This window comes from Falco peregrinus, chromosome 7, assembly GCF_023634155.1.
Source record: "Falco peregrinus isolate bFalPer1 chromosome 7, bFalPer1.pri, whole genome shotgun sequence".
NCBI classification, from domain to species: domain Eukaryota; kingdom Metazoa; phylum Chordata; class Aves; order Falconiformes; family Falconidae; genus Falco; species Falco peregrinus.
The window spans coordinates 16,901,549-16,927,391 of NC_073727.1; the positions used below are offsets into that span (position 1 = coordinate 16,901,549).

Below are 25,843 nucleotides of genomic sequence, written 5' to 3' on the forward strand. Positions count from 1 at the left end.
GAAAATGAGTGGTGAGTGTAGTTCTCATATAGCTATGGAGACAGCAGGGGTCTGTACAGAAATCCGCTGCCAGTAGCTTTGCATTTTTTAACAAAAGGTTGGGAGAATGGTTTTAGGACTGAGATACTATCTAAACCCATTTTATGCAACCTGTCATCTTACCAGACAGGTCCAATGAAAAGGGAAAACTGGCAGTTGGCATAGCAATAGAGTTATGACACTTGTGCTCCACGTAAGAGTCACATTGCTTATCCCTCCATGAAGGTAAACGTGGCAGGGACCTTCTCACCCCAAATGACACCTGCCAAGGTATTGCCATTGAGCACATATGAAAGGCAGCTATCATGCACCCAGTTGAGAACAAAGCTCTTTGGAATAAAATGCTTATTTAAATCAGTTTTTGTGCTGTGGATCCTCACTTCCCCTCAGACAGCCGAGAGTCTCCACATGACAGCTCCCTCCTGTCTCCCCTTGTTCAGAAGGGTCACCGCTCTTCCCTTTGGGCCCATTCTGTGCTGCTGCTCACTCTGACCAAGAATCGCCACACCTCTCTCTGGTCCACGTTGGATTTCAAAGCGTGGGTTGGTGTTGCATGAGGTGTGCCTTCCAAGCATCAGCAGACAAAGGCTAACTTTTAAATGCGATCCTAATCAGCTTTCCCAGAGACCAAGAATTTACAGATGAAATTACTGGAGCTGTAGGCTTTAGAAAAGAAAGAAACTGTTTTCTGCTCGTGCTGCAAACCTAACTTAATACTCAGCCAAATCATGTAGTATGCCCAGGGCCAGCTGCCGAAAGTATACAATTTAGCTCACCATAAAGTATGCACCTAAACCACATCAGATAAATCATACCCTACAAATGCCCTTATCCTCCACTCCCAGTGATGAAGGCAGCCACAGATAACTAACTCAGAAGCAGCTGCCTGTGCTGAAAACATGGGAAATGCAAGAAGATGAAACCCAGCTGTGGAGAATACGAGGACACAAGATGCTGCGCCGAAGGGAACAGACTAGTCCGGTACAGCAGGAGAGAAAGTACAACCCATCACAGCCTGCTTTGCAATGCATACAGCTTTGCAGAGTGCTAAAAGCATCAGCCGACAGCAGCAATGGAAGAATCTATGCTTTTTATTTATTTATTTCAGAAAAATACTTTTGTTGAGTGTAGCACAAAAGTCATTTAACAACAAACAGCAACAAACAAAATCCATACAAAAAACTTTAAGTGACAGGGAGAATGAAACAAACAGGATAAAATATCAGAGACTCTTACTTCCCCCCACCCCCTCCAAAATTAGGAAATTTGCACTAAAGCATAAATATGGAAGAACAGAATTTTTCCTCAAGTTCCTTTGCTGAAGTCTGGTCCATCGAGTTCAACATATTCAAAGAAAAACGCCGTGCCTCTGCCTGGCTTTTACAACAGCCGTTCTTCCCTGCTGTGGGCAACACCACCCCTGCCCCAGCCCTGAGGCGAAGTAACATACTTCACTGAGTATAAAACCTACCCATCAAACAGTCTATTACACGCGCACGAGGTTTACGGGAAGGCTGTAAATCAGACCCCACAACCTCCATCTACTGTTGACACAAGTCGGGGTCCGGCTACCAAGACTTCATCTAAGGCAAGAGACTGAGGCTGCTGTACACCCCCAGGCACTGCAGCAAAGGCAGGGCAGCTGCAGGCTTCAAGAGTCACTTGGAGGCAAGGGGGAGGCATCCTAGGGTAGTCGTTCTTCCCTCCAACCAGGAAGCCTACCAAAAATACATTTTTAAATGGTGAGTTAAGGGTAAGGGGACCTACAGGGGAACTGGAACTTGTTTTCTTTACTACTAACCCAAACATGATGAGTAAGAAGAAAGAATCCTAAACAAACAAACAAAAAAGCCAACACAACTGTAATGCCCCATAACATAAGTCACTCAAAAATTATATGTGAAATGCTACATCTGTTCTTCCTATGCCCCTTTTCTCTTCCCAAGCTCATTCCCCAACTATCTAAGACAAAAAGAGAGAACTACTCCTGGTATTCCATAGCTCTTCTAGGCTAGGGCAGGAAAACATCAGGCTTCACACCAAAAAATCAAGAGATTCCTCAACCCCCGACCTTCTTAGGTTGAATAATGGACACAGACTACAAAAGCAGCCTCAAGCCCAGAGGAAGGGTGCAAGCAATAGCGTCATAAGGACTTGTAGTTTTGCATAGTCTCTAACGCTTTCTGCACTGTGGTGGACAAGAGCTCCTGTTTGGGGTTGGAATTTTTTTGCAGAAGACACAGGGCTTGACAAGATGGGGCACGAGAAAAGCATCCACTCAAAGAAAGTGAGCTTGTGGCATCTTTGTACGCAGAGCGGTCAAGGAAAGTTTGACCACTAAGGGCTTGCAATGAAAATACTCTGGGAAAGAAAAAGCTCTTTGGGCTAACGAGAGGGCTTGGTCTGCTGAGAAATGACATGGATGTAGAAGCAGTTACTGCGGGCTTGCAGCCAAGGGGATGGTGTTCGCACTGGACAGAGATAGAAGTAGCCCATGGCAGCCTCGCCAGTGGAGGGTGGATTGCAAACCTCTGGGGTGACAGCACATATTGCCTTACAACAAAGGCTCAGCTCAAAAAAATACCTAAACCTGCCACATTTGGGTGGAGCAAGAGAAGGATGGGGATTTCTGAGGACTAAATACAGAGGAGGGCAAAAAAAGCCCCATTATCTATAAGTTTTTTTTAAAAAAAAAGAACACGTGGAAAGGCTTCCAAAACAAACTGTCCCTTTTACTGGTAGCTCTATCAAAAAGAAACCAAAAAACACATAGTTGTAGCATATGTTGTACATACATTGTAAAGAGGGAGGGCATTCAGCTACTGATATAGTACACAGATCAAGCATACAAGAGACTACATGGCAACATAAGGCACTTGGGATACAAAGCATAACTAGCTACTGTATGGAGATGCAGGATTTTGTGAGTGGAAAAGCTCCTGAAGCAAAGCAGGCAGGAGGAGGAATCATTCAGCAGCCTGTTTTTTGGGGGACCGTTCTGTGTCACCTGTTAACAGAGTCAAAGCTGCTGTGAGGCACCGGCTTTGCAGGAAGGACCGGCTGAGGCTCTGGAGAGATGCTGGCCAGCGGTTATTATCAGAGGGCACGTGACAGTGGATGCCTGGGGATGGGAAGAGGCAGTAGAAAGACAAAACCTCTCACGCTAGACCTTTTCCACATACTCCCTAATGTAAAGCTCTTTTCCCCCTCTGATCACGTTGCACCACAGGTACTGTGGCTGCCTCTGAGCCAAAACGTGCATTATCTACCCAGCAAGGGCTATGAAGAGCAATTGCAAGATACCGTCAAGGGGTTTGCTCCAAAGTCTCCTTCCTCAGTTCCCCTGAAAAAGGGGGAATCCCTCTCCTGCCAATATCTCTCAGTTGACACTCAAGAGATTGTGGGGATAACCAACTGTCCTCGTGTCCCTGCACATTTTCTCCCTCCGGTGCCCAGTGTTAGCTCAACAAGAGGGGGAGGAAAGGACAACAGGCATCTACAGAAAGAGGATAAAACACCTCACTCAACTCAAAGAGGGGCAGAAAATCAACTGTCACCCATTCCTCAAAACATGAATGATGCAAGGGACAACTGTGCCAGCCTCAAGCTAGGATTGCACTCAGAAAGAGCCAGAGTTCAGCTGCTCCAAGGGCTGAGCAAATGGCACGCTAAGGACAACGTGCCTCCCTCACCCGCAAGGAAGGTGGACCTCAATCCTGGATTGCATATTGAAGAGCACCCCACGCTCCCCCCAAATCTGTGCCCCCTTCTTCTCACCCAGCTGGGGGAGCACACTGCTCGCTTGTTCCTGCTGTGGCGAAGCAGAACTAAAGCTACAGCCGGCTTTGCTGCACAAGAGGCACCAACAGCAAAGCCTGGCTACTGAAACTGCCCCAGAGGAGAGCTGTGGGGTGAGATGCCCATCCACTGCAAGCCAGCCAAACCTAGAGCAGTGCATGGCACCCCGAAGAAGCTCAGTGAGATGGCACTGACCCATGAAACCCCAGGTAGGAGATGCTGCTCCCCAGCAAAGCAGCAAGGGACTGAGCTGGTGGGATCTGGGGTTCCCATGAAATCTCCTGCCAGCAGATATAGGTGGCAGCAGGCAGGAGCAAGAGGGGAGAGTGGTCTGAACCAACAGATGGCCTCTGAGGTAGATTTGAGACAACTCCATCTGCTAACAGCTATGCGTCACAAGTTAAGCTTTTCCTAATATGCAAGCTGCTCCTTGCAGCCCCGGCTTCCTTTCCCTTCCCTGTTATCTCATTCACAGCTCAGAAGGGATGAAGGGGCTACGTTTTTTGGAAGAAACCCTGCATTTGATAGCACCTTCGGCGGATACAAGCTCTGTATCCTTTGGAAACGAAGAGTGAAGCTGGTGGCTGCCGATGGCATTGCCAGACTGGTACGGTAGGGATGAGGAAGGCTAAGGTGACAGCATGAGGGCCACAGTCCCATTGATGCAAAAACCCTTTGCAGCAGCTAGTCTGTCACCTGGACATGGTCATGAGCCATGAGAACACCAGGTCCATGAGGCACACACCAACTGGCAAAGGGCCTGGGCTGCCACAAGCCAGGCCACCACTCAGAGTGGGGCAGGACTCAAGGTTTCATATGGACCTGAGGATGCTGCTGCCCCACGACAAGGCACTGCAAGCTGCAGAGCCCTGAGCCCAGCTCCTGGGGCTGGGAAGTCCAGAACAACTACGGGGCAGCTCACCCCCTGCAGCAAAGAGGGTAAGAGACCCAGCTGTACCAGAAGAGCTTGGGCAAGCAAAGGCTAGGAGGTGAATTTGAGCTAGAATTAGCTCAAATCCAGGGGTCAGAAAAACCCCACTTAACGAGAGGTCCACCATGAGACAAGACACAGCTAAGGTTCCTCCCGCAGACCCTGGTTGCTATTTGCAGCAGCACCATCCTAAGGCACTTGGCAAGCACTGGCCAGACATGCCCCAGGAGTGGCAACCCTTGCCTAAAAGCACCCCTGAGCCTCAGGGTCACAGAGCCCCAGCACAATCCCCCAGGAGCCTGTTCCCCTAAGAGACATGTGGTGCCTTCAAGCTGCCATGGCCCTGTCCCAGGGGCTCAGGGAAGCACCACTGAGAAAGGGGAGGAACATGCTACAGAAGAAAAAAAGGATTGTTTGGAACCACCTACAATGCACTTGTAACAATAATCCAAAATAACCAAACACTAAAATAGAAAAGAAAACAAAAATTGCACGCTGATTTACGATGAAACAGAGGAAGGCAAAACCAGGAGGGTTGGAAAAGGTTCCTACGAGGGGAAGGGGGCAGGGGAAAGGGACCTTTTTTGGTTTTATTGCAAATGGTTCAAGAGAGCAAGAAAGGAAAGGAGGAGAGCGAGAGACACCTTGGGAAGATGACTGGTTTCCAAGCCATTCAAGATGACACTCGCAAGGATCAGGAGGAGGGGTCACTTCTTAGTCCCGGTATCTCGCCCTCCTACCCAGGAGACAAACTTTTGCTTCTACGGCGATTTCAGCTTCTTGGTTCGTGGCGAGGTGCCGTTCTCTGCTTTCACCACTCCATTTTCATGGTAACCTGGGGATGGAGGGAGAAAACTTTGTCCCTTGCACAGGTCAAACCCTTCATTCTCCTGGGGCTGGCCCACAGGCAGGGGAAGGCCCCCACCATGGCATGACCCTGCTGGGGACCCGCTGGGCTCAGCACTGAGCAGGAGGCGCTGCCACAGCACTGCCTGCACAGGCAGCAGCCTGCTGAGGGGATGCTGAACCACAGCACTGATGCCTCCCACGGTGCTACCCCATGACACACCAGTCCCAGCACTCACCCGAGTCCCTCTTGAGTGGCTTGGCTTGCTGCTTGCTGCTGGCGGCGGCAGCGGCTCGCTTCCGACTGCTCTGCTCGTTCCAGTACTCCCTCCAGCGCCGCAGCTGGAAGTGGATGAAGCGCCACATCACCGAGGCCTGGAAGAGGCACACCAACAGCAGCACACTCATTCTGGTAGGGGCGGAGAAGAGGCAGGCTGAGAAGAGGAGCGAGGCCACCACAAGCCCAGCCTTCCACCCACACCAGGGCTCCAGCTGAGGTGCCACTGGGTGGCTGCACTGAGCACCCGAGGCAGGCACCGTCCCTCCGTCTCTACTTTCAGCCACCCCCTGAGGTCAGGGCAGCCCCTTCCCTTTCCCTCCCCACCATAAAGCTCTCATGTGCTCCCGGCATTGCTGACTCAAGGCTTTAGGGCACAAACGGATTAATAGGATCATCCCAAACAGCACTGCCCAAACCACTGCACAGGGCAAGATGTCCCCAGCTGCTCCATACATCTAAAAGGTGGATGTGCTTGGAAGGCAGCTAAAAAATCCTCCAAATCTTCAGGTGTGCCAGCAGTCCGTGGTTTCAAAAAGTTTGGGAATGACCAGGCACCTGTCCTAGGAACTTCTGAACTGAACCTACAGCTGCTGTATGGGTGAGAAAGGCTCCCAGTCTTGACAGAGAGACTGCAAGACATGAGGAACCTATCCCATCCTCCGCTTCCCATGTCAACAGGCAGCAAAACATGTCCTAGCAGAACGGGAAAACACCTTTTCAGTGACCACATCTGTGTAAACGCAGTTACAGGTGCAGAAGGGAAAACCTGCAAGCATTTCTTTAAGGTAGACTCGTGCTTTATAACTTCACCCAGTGAACAACTTACCTGCTGGCTTTTCCCCTCCATTGTGGCTCTGTAGCCTTTAACCCTGCTCTGCTCCCTCCACACCCTCCCAGCTTGTCAGGACTTTCTCTAAAGGGAACCTAGATCAGATCCCCACCAGCATTTCCAAACTTGGCAAAACCCACCTTGGGATAACACAACCAAGAAAGATGTATTAGGTGACATTGCTACCTGAAGAGGATATTGTTGAAAAGAAAGCTGAAGAAGTTCCCTCTCTCGGGGTCCAGGGCCTGGTTCTCCACTCGTGGCAGCCCAAAGCCAATGACCAGGATGTACAAGGTGAGGGTGAAGAGCCTGGTGACCACGAACACGACAGCCCAGACATTAAACCTGCAGGAGGGCAAGCACAGGTGTCAGCAGGAACAGCCTCCAGCGCTGAGCTGGAAAGTGAGAGCAAGCCCCAGGTCACGCTGATGGCTCTCTTGGACACCGGAGGATGGAAGCCACAGCCAGCTCGCCTGCTTACAGCTTCTCGTTGTTCTCATCCGTGAAATAGACCAGCCGGGCCATGTGGAAGAAGAATTCGGCTAAGTACTGCAACAGCAAGAGGATCAGCCCCAAGCGGGTTAAGCTAGTAGGGAGGAGAAAGAAAAAAAATAAAGCATCACTGGGCTGGTCAAACTCAGTTCTTCATATCCAGCGACAGCATCTCCACTGCCAACCCCAAGCTGCAGCACCAGCCCAAAGCAGGACCTTTCTGCAACAGTGGGGGCAGGACTGACATGGGGGGAATCCCTGCCCCCAAAACATCAAAGCAGACTGAACCAGTAGCACAGCTGGGATGGATCCAACACAAACCCCTAACCACTGGCAATGCTCTTCTGTGCACACACTCAGAGGAAGAATAAGAGCTTGCCTGGCATGCCGTGCTGAGAGAGCACCCCAGTGTGCTTCCCACACTCAGGGGGAATGCACCTCTCAGTCTGCATTTTGGGTCCTTGGTTAACATTTGCTTTGCAATGCCCTGTGAACAGAGACTGCCTGTGCACTCCTGTAACATCACTGAACTTCAAAACCAGCTCTGTGCGTCTGTGAAAGCGGTCTGACTAACGGCCCACAGTCAGGAGGTGAGCTTCAACACAATCTGCTTTTCAAACACTCGCCTTTACTCCCTTTTAAGCTCCCCGCCCTGCTGAGGCTTCCCAGGTGACTAGCACTGCAAAAGAACCTGCTCAGCACCATGCACAGTGTGGGATGGGATGCTGAGGCAGCCAACTCACTTGAGGAGGTATGCGCCGGCGATGTGCACCAGGTAGAGAGCGATGCACCGCAGCTGGCGGGGGATCTCCTCCTGGCAGGGGCAGAAAGCCACGTTAACCTGTTGTCCCTCTTCACCTGCACTCTCCCAAAGCTCACTTTCCCCAATGTCAGTGAGCAAACCACCTCAAGCATCCCCAGCGTGCGTGGGAATACCCGTCTGGATCTCACCTTGCGAACTTTTTGGAAGTAGAGTTCTGGCAGTGCATGCAACCAGTACGCTAGCTGGCACAGGTAGAAATACTTCACCTGGAACCTGAAATGCAGGGACAAGCCACGTGAGCCATCCTGGGGCACGACAGGACCCCAAGGACCTGGGCACCAGGGAAGGAGTCTGGCCACAAAGCATTGGGGAATCCCTCCACCGCTTTGAAGCCACGGGATTTAGGAGGCATCATTTCTGGGCTGAAATTATATGTTGAGCTGAGTTAGTCATGCCCAGAGTTTATCCAGACACTCGTGCTGTGGTCTCCATGCTCTCAGCTAGCCTCGCTCTTGCAAAAACCCAAGAAGGGAGGACTATCTCCCACTTCATTTCTACCATGAAAAATGAACAGTGAAGCGACTTGCCCAAGGTGATGCAAGCAGGAAGCAGCCACAATGAGTAACCAAGCCCAGAGGACCTTCCTCATGGAGGAAACCCTCCGGCAACCTCCTCCCCAGGGCCACAAACAAGATATCCCCCATCCCCCGGGATCTCACTGCAGCATCCTTGCAGCAGGGTGTGTACACAGGGCGCTGCGCTGTCAGTGCCTTGCTCCCAGCCACAGGGAAAACCATATAGAGGAAGGAAGTGGTCAGTCCAAGAACAAAATGCCCTTGTCAGTGCTTACGGAAGATAAACATGCGGGTAGTTTTCCCACAAACTCCGGGGGTTAGATATGTATCCTTCCTGAAAAAGAGAAAAGATGCAAGCCTTCAGCAAAAGAAGGCAGCTCATGGTTACGATGAGGTGGGCTACTGCTTCAGCAGAACTAGGAACTGGGGATGACACCAGAGTCCTTTCAGCTTGTAGTAAAAACCTTGTCCCCTGTGAAAGCCATGTTCATAGGTGTCTAGCACCCCACTCAAGTTTCATTAGGCCCCTGTGTCTGGGGGTTGAAGGCTTCTTGCTCCATTGCACAGAGTCCCAAGTTCAGGATAGGATGTTATGGAGTTTGGGCAATGCAAGAGGGATGCTCTGGAGCCGTGGGGGCGACATGCCTGTAGCATGGTGCCAAACAACTGTGGGCCTGGTCTGGGGACCTTCTTCCCCACCAGCATTTCCAACCCAAGTATCACTTAAACAAAAAGAAGTACTTCTGAAAAGAAAGGGGAAAAGAAAACACCTAAAAAAAATTAATTTAATATGCATTGTATAGTTTAATTTTCCACCTGCCTGCGTTCACCTATAGCCTCTTGACTTATGCTTGCAGGACAGATTATGGGATGAGGCTCCCTTTTTGTTCCATGCTTGCACAGCTCCTGCCACAAGAGATGCTAGCATGGGAAATTCATCCAGCCCAGCACCTACCTGTTATCATTGTCCATGCCCTATCTGCTCTAAGCCCTTTTATTCAGTTGAGGGAAGCCAGGGGAAGTGCAAGTGCTGCAAATGGTGACCACCTCTGCACACATGGGGCATCTGGGGAGCATGTCATGGAATGGAGGTTTGCAGAGGAGGCTGATGCTTTGCACGTGGCGAGGGATGGGTCTGGCACTGGGCAAGGGCAGCCGACAAACAGCGGCATCAACTGTTTTGCCAAAGCTTCCCTCCCCACAGCCCTATGGGGCAGTAGTGCCAGCTGATCCCCAGAAATGCTGGCCTGGAAGGGGGTAGTAGTCCTCTAAGGGGGGCTGGCAGGACCTTCTGAGTGGGGGGAGGGGACCTACCCCTGAGCATCCATCCCCAGTGCTGCTGGCGACCACAGCTAGTCCCCAGTGGCCACCAATATCAAAGCATCATAATCACTTCACACTGCCAAAATAGTCAGATCTCTCCAATGATGCCTGTTCTTCCCTCCCCCTTACACCACAAAATGAAATGTTTTCACTCTGCATTTTTTCACCCAGTTGCTTTGGGTTGAAACATCCCCAATACAATGCAAGGCATAGCGTGGTTTCCCTGCTCTCAGCAATCCCATCACTACCAGCTTGCCAAGAGAGGGACCACAAAGCAAGGGATCACAAACATCTGCCCAGTAGCCCCACAACCCTGCAAAGGACATCCAAAAACCCCAAGGCACTGGACATAAATAAGAAGGAAAATAAGAGGCTGAGAAAGACAGCAGGTTCCAGAGCAGAGGATGGAGGTGATGGGGCCAGGCAGGATTTCTGGGGTCCAGCTCCCAAAATATTTCACAGCCCATTTGCTTGTGCCTTGCATAAAGCAGAAGGATGCCCCCAGGCTGCCCTCACTCAGTGGCTGCGAAGACCCATCACACTTGAAAACTAAACTTGCCGAAATGTGCTCATCTTGGCCCAGGGACTAGCTGGGGACTCTGCTGCCACTGGGGTTTTGCACTCCAGAAACCACCGATCCCACCCAGGGAACCCAAGGTCCAGCCAGCCTTGTGCCTTACCGTCACCACAACGTACAAGCACCACATCACAGAGGTGAGGTGGAAGGCAACCAGTTGTCCCGATTCATTGAACTTGCTGTGTTTGACCTTGGAGAGATGGAGACGCCTGTTGATTTTCTGGGAAGTAGCAGAGGGAGAGAAATGGAAAAGAAAACATGAGCCACTGGGTCAACAACCCTCCCTCCTCTTCCTCCCCCCCATCTCAAGCAGCCCCCAGAACACCACCTCAACCCCCAGACCACCCCCAGAACAGCATTTAACTGCAGCAGGATCATGTGCCACCATGGTAGCTGAGATATCTTGGTGACTTGAGACACCAAATGGCACTCACATCCAGGGCATACTCCTGCACCACCGCATGCAGGATGATGGCAATGAAGATGTAGAAGAGGATGGTGACCAAATCCTTCAGCCCATAGTGATACTGGATCAGCTCCCCATCTGCAAAGAGACCAAACGGTGGGTCAAATCCTTGTGACCCAAATGATTTCCAGGTAAGGGTTTAAGGGTTAGTGTGTGTGTGCGTGTGTGGGCTATTCCCAACACACAGCTTGGGGAGGTGGAGGCAGAGAGAAGTCACGACTGTGCCAGTTGCCACAGGGCGGGAAGAAAGGGCTCTAGCCAGGGTTAGTTAATTGGCAGAGGGTGGATGGTTTCCCCTCTAATAGTTACACACCTCAAGGGAGGAGACACTTGGGACACCTCAAGCCTTCCCAGCCAGAGGTGAGGGGCTGGGGATAGCCCAGCTGCGGAGATGGGAGCTTATCAGCCTGGAGGGATGAAGACATGGAGGCAGTGCTGAAGCAGGTGATGGGATCAGGGATAGCCCACTGGGAGCATGAGGGCTTGGGATGGGATTTCCACCCCCCCAGTTATCATCCAACACCCAGTCTCTCCCACTCACGCCTAAAAGCCGCTGCAGCAGGATTCAGCTGCCTAAATGTAGATGCCTTGCGCTATTAAGAGATCTAGACAGTGGCACTGATGAGAAATAGGACCCATGGGAGGCCCTGCTCTTCTGGAGCAACAGGAGCACCCAAAATATCCCAGACGATTGCATTTAGGCAGCTATTTGCAGCCCTGCAGCTTATGGGTAAGAAGCAGAATTGGGAAAGCTGCTGTTGTAGGACGCTGCAGAAAGCATCGTGATGCAAAGCTCAGCCCACCCTCAGCTGCTGCTCTCCCTTACCCTGATCCTATCCATCCTCTCCTAATATCAATGCTGGGAGGCGACTTGTCTGTCACCATCCCTGTTTACCCTCACACAAAGGTTCAGTTCAGATTTCTAAGATATGAGGTGCATGAATAAGATTTGAATAGGATATATGAAAACACCTGACGTAAGGATGTGAAAACACTCTGCCCTTAAAGAGTTCCCAGCACAGTGCTGTGCAAACCCAGAGGTAAAACACTGCCTGTATCACAGAGCTCAACCCCAGTGCAAGATAAAAGATAGAAGTGCAAGTCTAAAGAGAATAATATTATGCACATGTGCAACTGCTCTGCCTCCTCTCCCTAGGGTATTTCAGAAGCTGCTCTAGCAGGAGCTGTGTGTGCGTTGGGCATGGGAGACAAAAGCAAGATCTGCCAGCTCACAGGCAACAGCATCCTTCTTGTGAGGGGTGTGAAACAGCCTTGGAAAAATTCAGGTGAGCAATAACCCCTCCTCCGAGCAGGCTTGCTATATCAAGGTCTCTCTCCTCACGGCTTCAGCTTGCTCATGCCCTATACTGATATCCCAGTACCTGGTCTTGGTGACATGATTATGCAGCCCCCTGAGATTTCTGGCATCAGGAAAGAATAAATCCCTTAACACAGTGGCAGCAGAAATTGTCTGGACTGTGCCATAGGGGAGCGCAGACCACAATCTAATCTAGAAGCTGGGTGATTTCTTCAACCATAACGTTCAAAGATTTTAAGGGGCAGACATTTTATCTTCCGCGTGTCTGCCTCATCATAGTTTCACTAATCTTAACAATCCTGCTCCTCCCTTGGAGGATTACTCAAACACTTCTAATTAACTGCAGTTTTCTGCCACCAAGCCAGGCTCTGTGCCTGGGGCATTTGGCTCATCCTGAGCCCAGGGCTTTACCCAAACCACCCCCTGCTGCCCCCACACCAGTGCCCAGATTGCTGCCAGCCCCAGAAGGGCTCTCAGCTAGGAAGGTAGCTGCTAGCAGCCAAAATACAAACAGGGGCTGAGCCTCCAGCTGCCTTCTGGTTGGGACCTGGGACACATCCTCTGGTCCATCAGACCCGGACCTGCGCCAGCTCGGACCCTCCTTGAGTTACTCTCCATGTGCATCAGGACCATCAGCTGCTCGGAGCAGGCATGCTGTGCACCACGGGCATCTCCACACCCTCACCTTGCACCGTCCCCAGTAAATAAAGACAGCAATTATCTGCACAGCCCCTGCTGCTTAGCAAAGAGCTAAACGCCTCCTGCTACTTGGCAGGGCACAGAGCTACGCTGGGCATGCAATAAGGCAATCTGATCTTGCCTGACCAGGCCTGGAGGAGAATTCTCACTCTGCAGAGCACAGAGCAGCCTGACTATGGCAGAAACACGGTAGAGAAGAAGTCCTAAAACCCCCTGGAATGCATTTCATCCCAATCCTGGCAGTATGAGGGCTGGCAGACACAGTGTGCTCTGAGCCACTCAAACTTTGCTTTTCCTCCACATATCTTATATTTTAGATTTCCTTTACTAGCAGACAAGGGCCCGAGCGGTGTGCATCAGCAGAGGGTGAGCTCAGGCCAGCCAACAGTGAGGGTTAGGGGCAGACCACGACTTGACCCTCCCCTTAGGGTATCCACAGCAGAAGCATCTCTTACCTGCTGTAGGCACGCTAACATTATACTGAGGTAAGATAAACAGGAAGGCAGTCTTGGCTGTAACCTGTCAAAGACACACAGAGAGGAACAAAAAGCAAATTAGTTGTTGAATCCATTCCTCTGCCACCTTCTAGTCCCTTTCCCTATTCTGCTGGGAGGAAAATCATCCAGGGAGATGTGCAGGCTTCAGCTTCACTAGGGAAGAGGTTTGCCAACAGTGACTTGGGATATGGGAAGGAGAAATGTAATTATAAAAGAGGAAGAAACCTGGAAAAGCAATGCACCCATAAAAGCCACCAGCCATCCTGACAGGGGAAGCTCCCTGCTTCCCCTCAAGGATGAACACCCCTCCAGTAGCACAGACCTGTAGCAGCGACCTGGTGCTTGGGAGACATGGGGAACCAGACCCAGCAGGCCATTTGTGTTAATTAAAACCATCCCTCATTCCCATCCACTCTGGGAGCCTGGCCTGGGTAGGGAGGGCAGCACCCAGCACCCAAGCAAGCTCAGGAGCTGCAAAGCCCCATAGTGCACATGGATTTAGCCCATGCATGTTTGTGGAGAGTCCTCTAATAACAGCAGCCATGGGACCAGTGAGGCTGGACCCCTTGGAGACCGTGCAGGTGCTCACGAAGGTCCCATGGGGGGTGGGGGGGAAGCAGCTTTGGCAAAAGAGCTAAACTTTGCACGGACCATGCACAAGATCCCAGCTGAATGTCCAGCATCACAGGCTGGCCCAAAAAGGGGAAAAAAAAAGCCTGGGATGAGACATCAGGCCCCCTGCAAACCAGGGCTGTGCTGACCACTCTTCCATTCATTGCTTTTAATTCAAAGGAATGACTCTCCCCAGCAGTGAAGCAGGAGGCTTTGTGGGGATGGGGCAGAGCATCCCATCCCAGCACATCTGCAGGATGCCCCAAAGCAGCATCTCCGAGACTGATGCACCCTCGAGCCGGGGCCACAGCAAAATCCAGTGCACGAACATCCAACACCACACATGTCTTCATCCTGTCCAACCCCACACTGCCAGCAGGTCACCAGAGGTTTTTACCTTTCTGATGGCTCCTCAAGCCACCCTTCCAATGCTTCACAAGCACCCAGCCTTATACAACCAGCCCCCAAAAAATCCTGTGCCCGCCAATGAAGATGCTGAGCTGAGCTGCATTTCACACAGACGTAGCTGCAACTGTTTCAGAGCTGTAGGCTATTAAAAATCCTGCTGGAAATATTGCTTCACATCTTGTGGGATGTAGCTGCAGGGGGGGAATGTGGGGCTTTGCCAAGTGTTCCCATCCGGCCCCCACGAGCATTGAGCAACTGGCTGGCGGCTCCCTGCTGCTGGCACAGGCAGCACTGCCCATCCTTCTGCAGCGCTGGCTGGGGGATAGCAAACTCTATGGCATGTTTTCGTGATGTTTGGGGATTCTTATTTTTTTCCCCACTTAAAAAAAGAAATCCCACATGTAATGCTCTGCTTATGGAGGACTAGATGAAAGAAGCACTCTGCCAAGGGAGATGGAGACCACGGGCAGAGTTTGGGGTGGTAATGGAAACAGTGCATCACCTGGCCTCAAGCTGGCTTAAGGAGACTCTTCTGGCTCTTGCAAACCTTGCTGGCTAGGAAAACAAAGTTGCTTCATCCCAAAGCAGTACAGCACAACCATGACCTGGACTCTACATCCAAACCTCATTACAAGCTGGTGCGGGGCATGAAACAAATGCACAAAGCCAGCGATGCCCGTGATGCTGCAGGAATGGATGGCTGTGTCACAGATGTGCCAACAGCAGCGGGCACTGAACATTTTACAACTATCCGAGTATCTGGCTGACATCCAGACATTTAAACAGCTGGAAACAAGACATCATTTCCAGATGAAGCCTCCTAACCTGCTAAAGGGGCCCTAAGCCAGACTTGTGGGTCCAAGAAAATGAGCCTGGAACATCTCGGGGGGCGGGAGCAGTGCTGCACAGTGCTCAGGCCCAACATGGTTTGCAAGGACTCTCCTAGTCTTCTTTTCTAGAGGGCCTGGTAGGAAGGTTTCCTCCATACACTCAAGGATCAAGCAATGCTCTGTCCCACCTCCACACCTGCCTTTGCTTCCTGTGGGCCAGAGGACCACCAGCAGCTTCGTGGGCCACCTCTGCACCCCTTCACCTTTCATTACAGAGAGGTAGCAGGTTATTTTCTAAAGCCTGTGAGACATGTTTTACAGCCCAAGATAAATGTAACCTCCTGGATGTAGGCAAGCTCCTGAGAGACAGATTTCCAAAGACAAACTGTCTCTCTTCTCCATTTGGTGGATGGGGAAGCCCCGGCACACACCTGCAGCCGCTCCCCAAGGGCCACAGCAGCAGCTTCGGGGGCCAAATCCGAACCTCGGAGCATCCAACCTCCCCATCCACGTCTGGACATCTCACAGCCCTTACATGGAGGGAAGGTCTCCTCCCAGGCGTCAAAGGTGTTCCTTTCTCCCACAACCAGCTTTAAAGTGTTCACACTGACCATGGATATGTCTGAACGTGTGCAGGGTTCCATCCTTCGCCCTCGCACCTTTTCTCCGTGGGCACCAGCAGGACTTTAACAGCCAAGGCAGCATTTCCAAAGTGTCCTTGGGCTTTCCAAGGGCTCAAAAGACTGTATCTCATTTTGTGGGCATTTGTGCGACTGCACAGGGAACCCAGAACAGTGTACTTATGGTCCAGCTCAGCTCTGTCCTCTGAAACTCACCACCTGCCAGGCCACCAGCATCCCAGTCATGCCACACACCCTTGGCTGGTTCAACTCCACCTCCCCACCACTGCCACAAGGACATCTCAGTTCAGGTAGGCAGTGGCAGTTTCTAGCAGCCAAGGCAGATGGAGCACGGAATGCATGGTACAAGCCACCTTAAGTAGGACACTGGTGACATCCCTCCACTCTTGAAGGTGAAGGACACCTTGCACATCCATGGAGGGACCTGCATCTTTTTGCCATTGCTCACAACACACCCCTTACCAGCGGGCACGGAGGGATAGATGACTTGGCCAAGGTCACAGCTAAGCTCCATCAAGTGAACATCAGGCCCCCAAATCCCACGCTGTAGCCATAACCCCCCCAGCATCCCCTCCACCACATCAACCGGGAGCACCCACAGTGCGCCCATAGCTATACAGCCCTGCATAGCACATAGAGACAGAACCACCACTGAGCAGCTTAAACCTCCTGGAAAATGGGGAACACTTGAACCACGACTTCCAGCAATGCCACCTCCAGGTCCCCTGCAGGCAGAAACCAGGTTTTCTTGGCTCAGGAAGGAGCACTGAGCACTGGGGATGGCAAAGCTTTAGAGCTCACGTTGAACATTTTGCAGGCAGCCAAAGAAAGCAGAAGTTTGTAATGGGAAGAGCAACATGAGGATTATTCAGAAGCACAAGACGCTCCCTGTCTGTTTGCTCTGAAACAAGATGCTGGTATGGGAAAGGAAGTGCCAGGCACGCTCCTGTGAGCAGAGCCAGAGCTGCCACAGAACTGCAGCAGGCAGAGACAGAATAGGGCCTCTCCAGGTTGGTGGTTTGTGTTTTTTTTTTCTTTTTGGTGATGCTGTGAGGCCACTTCCTTGACTTGCTTCTTTGGTTTTCCCCTCTTCAGCCATTTCTCAAAGCAGCCAGATGTCCAAATCCTACAGAGCACCATGACTTGGGTTGGGATTTTTATAGGGTGGGAGAGGGATTTGTCTGCATGGGAAAAGCTGAGTGGGGAACATACAGAAAAGGCTGTGTATTCCTTGTTCGCTCCCTGTCCTGCATTAAGGGCACCCCTATGCAACTCACCACTGCCCAAGGGGGTGAGGGAGATGCTACTCATCCTGGCCTCATCCTGCCAGGCATGAGGGATGTGCCTGAACCAGCTAAATTTGGGAAGCAGTTACCCTAGGGGCTCTCTACAGCCACGCAAAGCAAACAGCATCTTCAGCGGCAAGTGGGTTTCTGGTGGTTAATGACACTAACCCGAGGACCAAAGGGCAGCTGGACAGTGAAGAGGCAAGACTGAATGTGTCTATCAAGACCACAGTTTCCTGCGATGCTCAGAGCAGCCAGGACAGGGCTTTGGCTCTTTCTCACAGAGCTATACGGCTAGAAATCAAATCAGCGCATCAACCTCACAGCCCTTGATGGCAGAGCGACGGATAAAGCCAAACAATCCCAGCACTACTATGCATTTACTATGCATCTACTATTCACCACTATGCATCTACTCCCTGATAATGCAGCGACCAGAAAAAATTCACAGCCCCGCTAGCCTGGAGTGTGGCTGCCTAATACAAACCAGCAAAGCTACCCCCACCCTTTTTAGATCTAGGTTTTTTCCCTGCCACAAAACCCTGTAAAAGCCCGAACCAAATTCCCAATCCCACTTCTGCAGGCACACGAGTAGCTTTTAATAAAGGCATCTAAGCACGCGCATCCAGGCAGCTCAGCACCTCTCCCAAAATCTACCCTCTGCGACTCTCAAACCCTAAGATTTTCAGGAGGGATAATTTTTGAGCACCCTTCACAGAGAGGCACCAGGTCACTACAAAACACGGTTCCCTTTCCCAAAGCCTCAGCGCAGTGTGATCTGCAGAGCCCGTGCTGTCCTCACCCACCCCAGAGCCCCCAGGCACCCAGCCACCCCCATGGTCCTGCCTGGGTTAAAAGTGCTTCGAAGGAAGGAAATGGCTCCAAATGCCTGGCGGGGGAGGCTGGGGGAGTTTCTGAAGTCTGAGCCGGGAAAATATTTCCAGGGCTTGAAAAACAACTCAAACTAATTAAAGATAAAATGCTGTCTGAAGGCTTTTCTCACAACTTAGGGTGGTTTTTTCCCTCCGCCAGCTGGAGTGTTTATTGAAAGAAAAACTTGTTGATCCACGGTATGGATTGACACAGGCCCTATATGTAAACTAAAGGCCAAACTTTGGACCAAAGCCTTCAAAAGTAAACAGCCTGTTTTGACAAAAAAGCCTCCCCGAGGGCAGCGCAGCCCCCCTGCTCCCTCAAACAAGCTTGTCCCCCGGTACGACACGATTATCATTGCCTCACGTTCCCTCCTGTTTATTCTCTTTTTAAAAGCAGACCTAAATTCTACTTTTTTTCCCTTTTTTTCTTCCCCACTCTTACCCAACTATTCAGCCTTTAAACCGCCTGCGTGCCTCAGCTCCCACATCTGGCAAAGACCAAGGGAGGCAGAAACACAGTTTGTTTTCCCTTGTTAATGATGAGAAGGCCTTAATTTTTGCAGAGTACTACAGAAGGGACCAGGGAGGGGAAAGTATATTTAGCAGGAAGCCTGGAAATAGCAGCTCATTCGTCAGCCGCCTTCGTTTGACAGTGTCACAACCCGGTGTTTGGGACACCATGACTCATGGCCGCAGCCCTGTGCATGGGGGAAAGCGCAGCAAGGGCACGGCGTGTCTTACAATGTTTTATAACTATTACCATCACCCCGTGCATAAGCATCGGGAGCTGTCCCCAGCTTTGTCCGTGAGCTTGTGGCAGCCAGTTCCGGGCATAAAGGAGAACTAAGACTGAGCCTCAGTTTCCCCACCTTACAGAGGCCATCACAGCAGCCCCTGCCTGATATAGAACACCACCCCCCCCGCCCCCGCAAAACCAGTGAGGTCTCCCCTGAACTCAACCTACACACGAGGCCGATCGATCTGGTACCACGCACAGTAGCCATCCCAGATAGGACACAGGTCACTGGGCAGCTGCAGGTTAAACCCAGCCTGGCCTTGGCTTCATTTTTTTGCAAAGCAGGGTGGAAAAATATATGCAGAGTGATTTCTGCGCAAGGATGGAGAGCACCCATTTCACACTTCTATACGCACTTAAAATGCTTTTTGACAAAAAAAAAAAAGGGGGTACTTTTCTTTTTGGCCTCCAGCTCGCTCGTGAATGAAGCAGCCACACACACAGAGCAAAATCCCTCCCTGGCACCACGCAGATGATCACTGGGTGTGTTTTTACACCCTGAAGGCCTAGGGCTGGCTGGGAAGGCAGAAACCCCTGCAGTGCCCAACTCAGGACAGCTCTCTTTGAGGGCACCCCCTCCAAGCCCTGGGCTGCCCTCCCTGAGCAATGCTATGATCATCTAAAATGTGCACAATACTCAAATAATCAGGCCCAACACACCTGTAACACCGGTGAGCAGCCTCATGCCATTCTCTGTGCTCCAAGATCCCCTCCCTGAAGCTGGGATGGCACTAGTGGCGCAGCTGGCAGTGAAGTTGAGCATCAAGCAAGATGTGAACGGTATCTCCATCACGACTGGTACCCACGCCTCACTGCCAAGGAATTACCAGGCTGGTGGAGCCATCAATCCATTTGGATATGGAAGAGGTTGCACACCCAAAAGGATGCTCAAGGCATGCCTCGCATCATGCTTGGGGAGGGAACAGACCTGCAACAGCCCTTGAGCATCTCCACGAGCAGGGTGACTGTGCAAGCAAGCACTCAACTCCTGGGGGCTGCCTGGGAAAAGGTTAAAAATATCATTTGTGCCTCCCCGCAGAAACCTCCCCTGCAGGAAATGGCCTATTGTGATCAGGATTCCGCGTTTTCCGCTGAGCCTGAGCCTGGCTGTGGCCACCAGCATCAGGGAAGGTGGGAGCCTGGCTGCGGGATGGGAAGCAGGACAGAGAGAAAGAGGAGGAGAAGGGACAGTGACATGTCCTCCCCACCATTGCAGAGGAAGCACTGAAAAGGTGTCCAAAGGCAGAAATATCCGAGCTCTACTCACAGCAGAGGTGATGTAAACGGGCACAGATGGTTTGGAGGGCTGGGGAAGAGCAGAGCCCAATTTCTCCTCCAGAGGAAGAGAAAGCAGAAGGAATAAATACATAAATAAATAAAGACTAAAAAATCCACAAGGACCAAAAGAGTTGTCCCAAACCCTATGCCAAGGGGAAGATGCAGGATGGTGCTGCTGGGCAGGGATGCAGCTGGGCAGTGCAGAGGGAGGAGCGCTGAAAGCCGCCCTGGCACGGTGAGCAACCATCTCCCCGAGGTCTGCCGGAACAGTGGCGGCACTGGCAGGGAAACTGCTGCCTCCCAGCTACTGGAGGAGATTTAATTAAAAGACATTAGAAAAAAAATCAGAAACACCACAAAACCCTCCCTGATGCCACCTCCACAGGGGTTTCATCACATCACATTTCAAAACCACCCTTGGAGCATCACACCAACCAAAAGCTTTTGCAGCAGGAGCCTGGCTACCACCTCTCCAGGATGGCAGTCCTGACAAACAACCACAGGAACCAGCACCCTGAAAAAAACATCTGTGGGGAGAAACCCTGATAGAGGTGCAACCTCCATGACTTTGGTTTTTTTTGTTTTAAAGTATGACTACGAAACTTGCAGCCTAACTTCGCAACATTTGCATGTGGCTTTGGAATACAGCTGGCTCTCTTGGGTTAGTTTTGAAACTCCTCTGACCCTTAAATATATATATACATACACACAAGCACATCGAAAGGGGTTTGTGCAATGGAAGCGACTCGCTCATTCAATGCATTTGCAGAAAAAAAAAGGGGGGGGGGGGGAGAAGAAGGGGGCTGCCACCGGGAGGGTATTAAGGAAATGGATTTCCTCCTCCTGCGATTTGCTACAGAAGGAGCCTTTCCTCCTCCGCCAGGCCCCCCGGCCACCCCTTTCCCGTCCGGATTTGCTTTGAAACGTGGCACTGCGCTGAAGGGGAGGGTTTGTGCGGGGGATGCTGGGGGGAGGGGGGTCCGCTCCGGCCCAAGCTGCTGACCACAACTTGCAGCCGCCCGAGGTGCCTCTGCATAGGGTGCCCAGCGCCGAGCAAAGCTGCACGGCGGTGGCCTCCAGCCCTCCCCTGTCTCCTCCCCGAAAGAGGAGAGGAAAAAGCAAGCTGGGAGGGAAAGACGGAGCAGGGGGAGAGTGGCATTCCCAGCATGGCTCCGCACGGCGCTGGGGCGGTGGCGGGGCAACGGCCTTCCCGGGGGGTTCTGGCCACCCCAACTGGGCAAAGGTTTCCCGCAGAGGAGGCAGGGATGCCTTCTCATGGCCCAGCGTGGAGCGGGACGGCCGGGATGGGGAAAGGCTGGGGAGCTGCCGCATCTGCGTGAGGCCCAGGAGCCCCTGGTGCTTCGTCCCACGGCGCGGGATCAGCAAGCTGTGGAGAAAACATCTGGAAAAGGGCTAACATTATAAAAAAAAAACAAAAAAGGAAAAAGGAAAAAAAAATACTTTTCCCATTTCCAATCGATGGAAATATCAGTGAGGGCTTGTTTTCTCCTTGCATGTGTTCAGGCGGCTGAGGTACCCCTCGGTGCTTGGGAAGTGGCATGGGGCAGGGACCGTCCCCAGCAGTGGTGCTGCGTTTGCAGAAGGGCGTTCGCCACCCCCTGTGCTCCCCCCTTCTGCAGCCAGGGACCCCAGGCAGGGCTGGGGGTGGCAGAAGCATGTGCCACCTCCAAAAGACACCGCTGGGTTGGATGCCCATGGGGAATTGGGGGGGGGGGGGGGGGGGAAGCACATCTCTCTGATGGCAGGAGAGAGATGGGGAATAAATAGGGCGGCACTCTGCACCCCCAGACGGAGGGGTCCCGCACCCCACAGCCACCACTCAAGCAGGATGGGGTCACCTCGCCGGGATGCGGTGCCCTGGACACCCCCGAGCCAAAGCAGCCCCGGGGAGGTTGCCGGGGGAAGGAGGGGGGGCACCCCGTGCAGAACAAAGGGGGGCTCCCAGGACATCCCGTCCACAGCGGGGGTGCACACAGGGGTGGGGGGGGACACGCACACAGCCGCGGGCCCGGGGTGGGCTGACCCCGGCGGGATGGGGGGGATCACCCCCCCGCGACCGTGTCTTCCCCCCGGAAGAAGCCGGAGGCGGGGAGGGGGGGGTCTCACCTCGAACATGAGGGCGATGAAGACGCCGAGCACCAGGCAGAAGCCGATGTCGGCGTGGTTGTGGATGAGGAACTCCTGGCTGAAGAGCGGGTGGCTCTTGGCCCGCCGGCGGAAGGCCATGGCCGCGCCGGCGCGGGTGCGGAGCGGGAGCGGGAGCCGCTGCCCACCGCCCCGCCGCCGCGCAGCGCCGAAACTTCCCCGGCCCCCGCGCAACTTCGCGGAGCTCCGCCACGGCCCGCGCAGGCGCCGCCGCCTGGGCCCGCCCCGCCCCGCCCGGCCCGGCCCGGCCCGCTGCCCCGCTCCGCCCGGCCCCTGCAGGCACCCCGGGCCCGCACACCGCGCCCCGCGGCACGCACCCGCAGCTGCACCCACGTACCCTGCGTGCCTGCTGCCCGCTCGCACCTGCACCCACCTACTGTGCACCTCTGGGCGCCCACCCACCTCTGCATCCACCTACTGTGCACCTCTGGGCGCCCACCCACATCTGCACCCACCTACCGTGCACGTCTGGGCGCCCACCCACCTCTGCATCCACCTACTGTGCACCTCTGGGCGCCCACCCACATCTGCACCCACCTACCGTGCATGTCTGGACACCCACCTGCATCTGCACCCACCTACTGTGCACCTCTGGGCACCCACAGACCTCTGCACCCACCTACTATGCACATCTGCATGCCCACCCACCTCTGCACCCATCTATTGTCCACATCTGGGTGCCCTCCCACCTCTGCACCCACATACTATACATGTCTGGGCACCCACCTGCATCTGCACCCACATACTGTGCATGTCTGGGCACCCACCTGCATCTGCACCCACCTACCATGCACATTCAGACACCCACACACATCTGCACCCACCTACTGTGCACATCTGGAAACCCACCCACACCTACACCCACCTGCCATGCACGTCTGCATGCCCACTTGCCTCTGCACCCACCTACAGCGCATGTCTGGGCGCCCACCCACCTCTGCACCCACCGTGCACGTCTGGACGCCCACCCACACCTGCACTCACCTCCCCATGCGCGCCCAGCCACAACGGCACCCATCACCCACCTGTGGCCCAGCACCCACCTCCCCATGCACACCCTGACCCCCACCTACCTCTGCACCCCCCCCCCCCCAAGCCCCAGCCCCAGCGCTGAACACCAGATCCCCCTGGCCATGACGCAGGGAGAGGCCAGCGGTGCGGGGCACCCACCCCACCCCATCCCTTTCCCAAACCCCATCCCGGCTGGGGCTGGGGTCTGCGGCCACCAGCTGCTTTGCAAGCAGAGGCATGTTCGCTCTTATTTACTGAGGCCAGTCCCTAAAGAAGCCCCCCCAGATCCCCCCAGGGACCCTGAAGGATTCAGGGGAGCAGGCAGGTCCCTTTGGCAGCTTTGCTCAGCCAAAGCAAGACAGCAGCAGGGGTTTTGTTTTCAAGATCTCCCTTGGAGGAAACCAGACGCCAGATCCTTTAGCCTGCAGGATCTAGCCAGGCTCCTCCAGCATCCCTGGATCCCCACAGATCCCTCGCAGGCGCAGACCCCATCCCATGGCCATCGGGGGGGATTCGCAGGAGGGAGGAAACGCTGCTGCGGGGACTGAGCCATCTCAAACCTGGTGCTGAGAGCACAAAGCGCTTTCCTCCAGCCCCATCCAGCCCAGGAAGCGCGTCCCTGGGTTCTCTTTAAGCACTTGTTCCTATTAAGCAAGTCCTGATTAGCTGTGTTTACCCTCCACAAACCCCCCTCCGTGTTATTGTTTAGCCTTAGAGCGATGGGCCGGGAGATGCAGCCTGGGCCCTGCCATTTACAGGAATAGTAAAGACACCAAAAAGGGATTTGCAGCAAACCAAAACTGTTTAATTAGGGAGGAAAAAAATATCCAAAGTTTCAGCTCGGAGTAAACAAGCAAACAGTAACTCCAGGGCAAATACTTATATTTTCTGTAATGTCCAAGTATTGTATTTCAATATTTTTGGAAGTGAAAAGATATTTCTCAGGGTAAATCTTTCCTGGGTTAGTTCAGGGGGTGGGTAGTGGTGGGGTTACATCATCCTGGAGCTGGAGGGAATGTTTTTCATTGAACAAAACTGACCCCAAGACCTGGCATCTGCGGGCAGCGCTCAGAAAGTGGGCTGCGGCGGGGGCTGGAAAATGGTGCTGCTGGAAGGCAAGATCCCAGCAGGGCTGGGGCAGGGCTGCTGCCAACCCTTGTGCCCTGTCAGTACCTTTCCAAACCTCTTGATTTTATTTCGCCTCAAAAGAGGGACGAGGGTGACCCATTAAAAACAACGAGCCAAGGGGACGGTGCCTGCAGGCTGGACAGCTGCGTTCCCAAGCCCAGGTGCTCGCCTGGGGAGTGTTTAATTAATTAGGGACGTAGCCTCCGTTCCTGCCTGTTCGCTCCTTTTTCCAGATCACTGGTGAGCGCACAGCCAGTTCTCTTCGGGAGCCTGCAGGTCACTCCCTGCATTGTCAAAATTCACCATTGATTCCTGCCCTCCGCTCCCGGCTGCCCTTTGACAGCCCACGAGAGCTCCTCTCATCAGTGGCACTGAGCTCTCTTGGGCTGGGGCACGATCCTCCACCTCTTTAAAGTGCTGGAGAGGTTTTCCTTCAAAACAAAATGAACAAAAAAGGTTAATAGGAGGCAAATGAGCAGAAATTTTCTACTCCAGAGCAGGCAAGAGCACACGACAATCTGTCTTGAGTGTGGTGGAATGGAGATACCTCGCCTCCAGACCTTCTGCAAGTGGCTGAAGCCCAAACAGTGATGAGCACCCCCAAAGGCTGGGCAGATCCTAAGGTCAAGTTCAGGGTAACAGATCTCATCCAAAAAGAGCTTCATGGGAAATGCTGAAGAAGGAGCGGAGGGTCTAGCTGGCTGTCTTCAAGCATTTTGGACGCTAGAAGGAAAAATCCGCAGGTTCCCCCAAGCAGTTGGTTTGTGTCCCCTCTGCCACGCTTCTCCCCAGCTGCATGCAGCTTCACGCCCTGGGTTTGGACCATCCCAGGACCACGTTGCTCCACGAAGAGCAGTGACCTGGGACCCCTGCACCCTGTGGGCTGACGTGCAGACCAGAATGGGGAGCGACCATGTCGCCCACACAGGCACATGTGCACAGCCCCAGGGGCACTCTGCCAGCTGTCAGGACTTGGCACCGTGGTGGTGGTGGTAGCTGGAGCTGGTTCTACCAAACCAGAAGGTTCCCATGCCTCATCCAACGCGGCCAGTGGCAGCTCCCCTTGCGCATGCACCTTTGAATCTGAAGTCACGGTGGGATACTTGCGGATGGATATGACTCTTCTCAGCCCCGAATACTACTTTGGTGAGACCCTGGCAGGGGCTTCCAAGCTTTCCTCATAGCCCAGTGATACCTGGGGAGGTGGAAGGAGACCCCCACAGCCATGATCACATTCCTCCAGGCACTCGCTGTACACCATACCAGCCACCTCCAGTACCCCAGACCCCCCCCCCCCCCCCACGTTGCTCCCATCTGCGATGCCACAGCAGCAGCAGTCCTGCGCATCCCTCTCCTCCAAGAACCCCGGGCACGGGATG

The 25,843-nt window shown here is 53.2% G+C and overlaps 1 protein-coding gene across 1 annotated transcript; it reads right to left on the reverse strand.

Moving 5' to 3' along the window:
- Window positions 1–1,112: 1,112 nt before the first annotated feature.
- On the reverse strand, window positions 1,113–22,530 carry TRAM2 (translocation associated membrane protein 2). Its single transcript, XM_055810588.1, has 11 exons — window positions 22,287–22,530; window positions 13,392–13,455; window positions 10,888–10,997; window positions 10,557–10,673; window positions 8,829–8,887; window positions 8,167–8,251; window positions 7,959–8,029; window positions 7,205–7,309; window positions 6,910–7,068; window positions 5,854–6,023; window positions 1,113–5,603 (listed from the first exon to the last, which is right to left on the reverse strand). The coding sequence occupies exons 1-11, from the start codon at window positions 22,404–22,406 to the stop codon at window positions 5,530–5,532; spliced, it is 1,134 nt and encodes a 377-aa protein (XP_055666563.1). The 5' UTR covers window positions 22,407–22,530; the 3' UTR covers window positions 1,113–5,529.
- Window positions 22,531–25,843: the final 3,313 nt, after the last annotated feature.

Bases quoted from the DNA above. Each gene is read 5' to 3' on its own strand.
- TRAM2 (XM_055810588.1), bottom strand. From the start codon at position 22,406: ATGGCCTTCCGCCGGCGGGCCAAGAGCCACCCGCTCTTCAGCCAGGAG. The intron at 10,998-13,391 runs GTAAGAGATGCT...GTCTCTTTGCAG, and splicing joins TGTTAGCGTGCCTACAGCAG to ATGGGGAGCTGATCCAGTAT. The intron at 10,674-10,887 runs GTGAGTGCCATT...GCTACTTCCCAG, and splicing joins TGCAGGAGTATGCCCTGGAT to AAAATCAACAGGCGTCTCCA.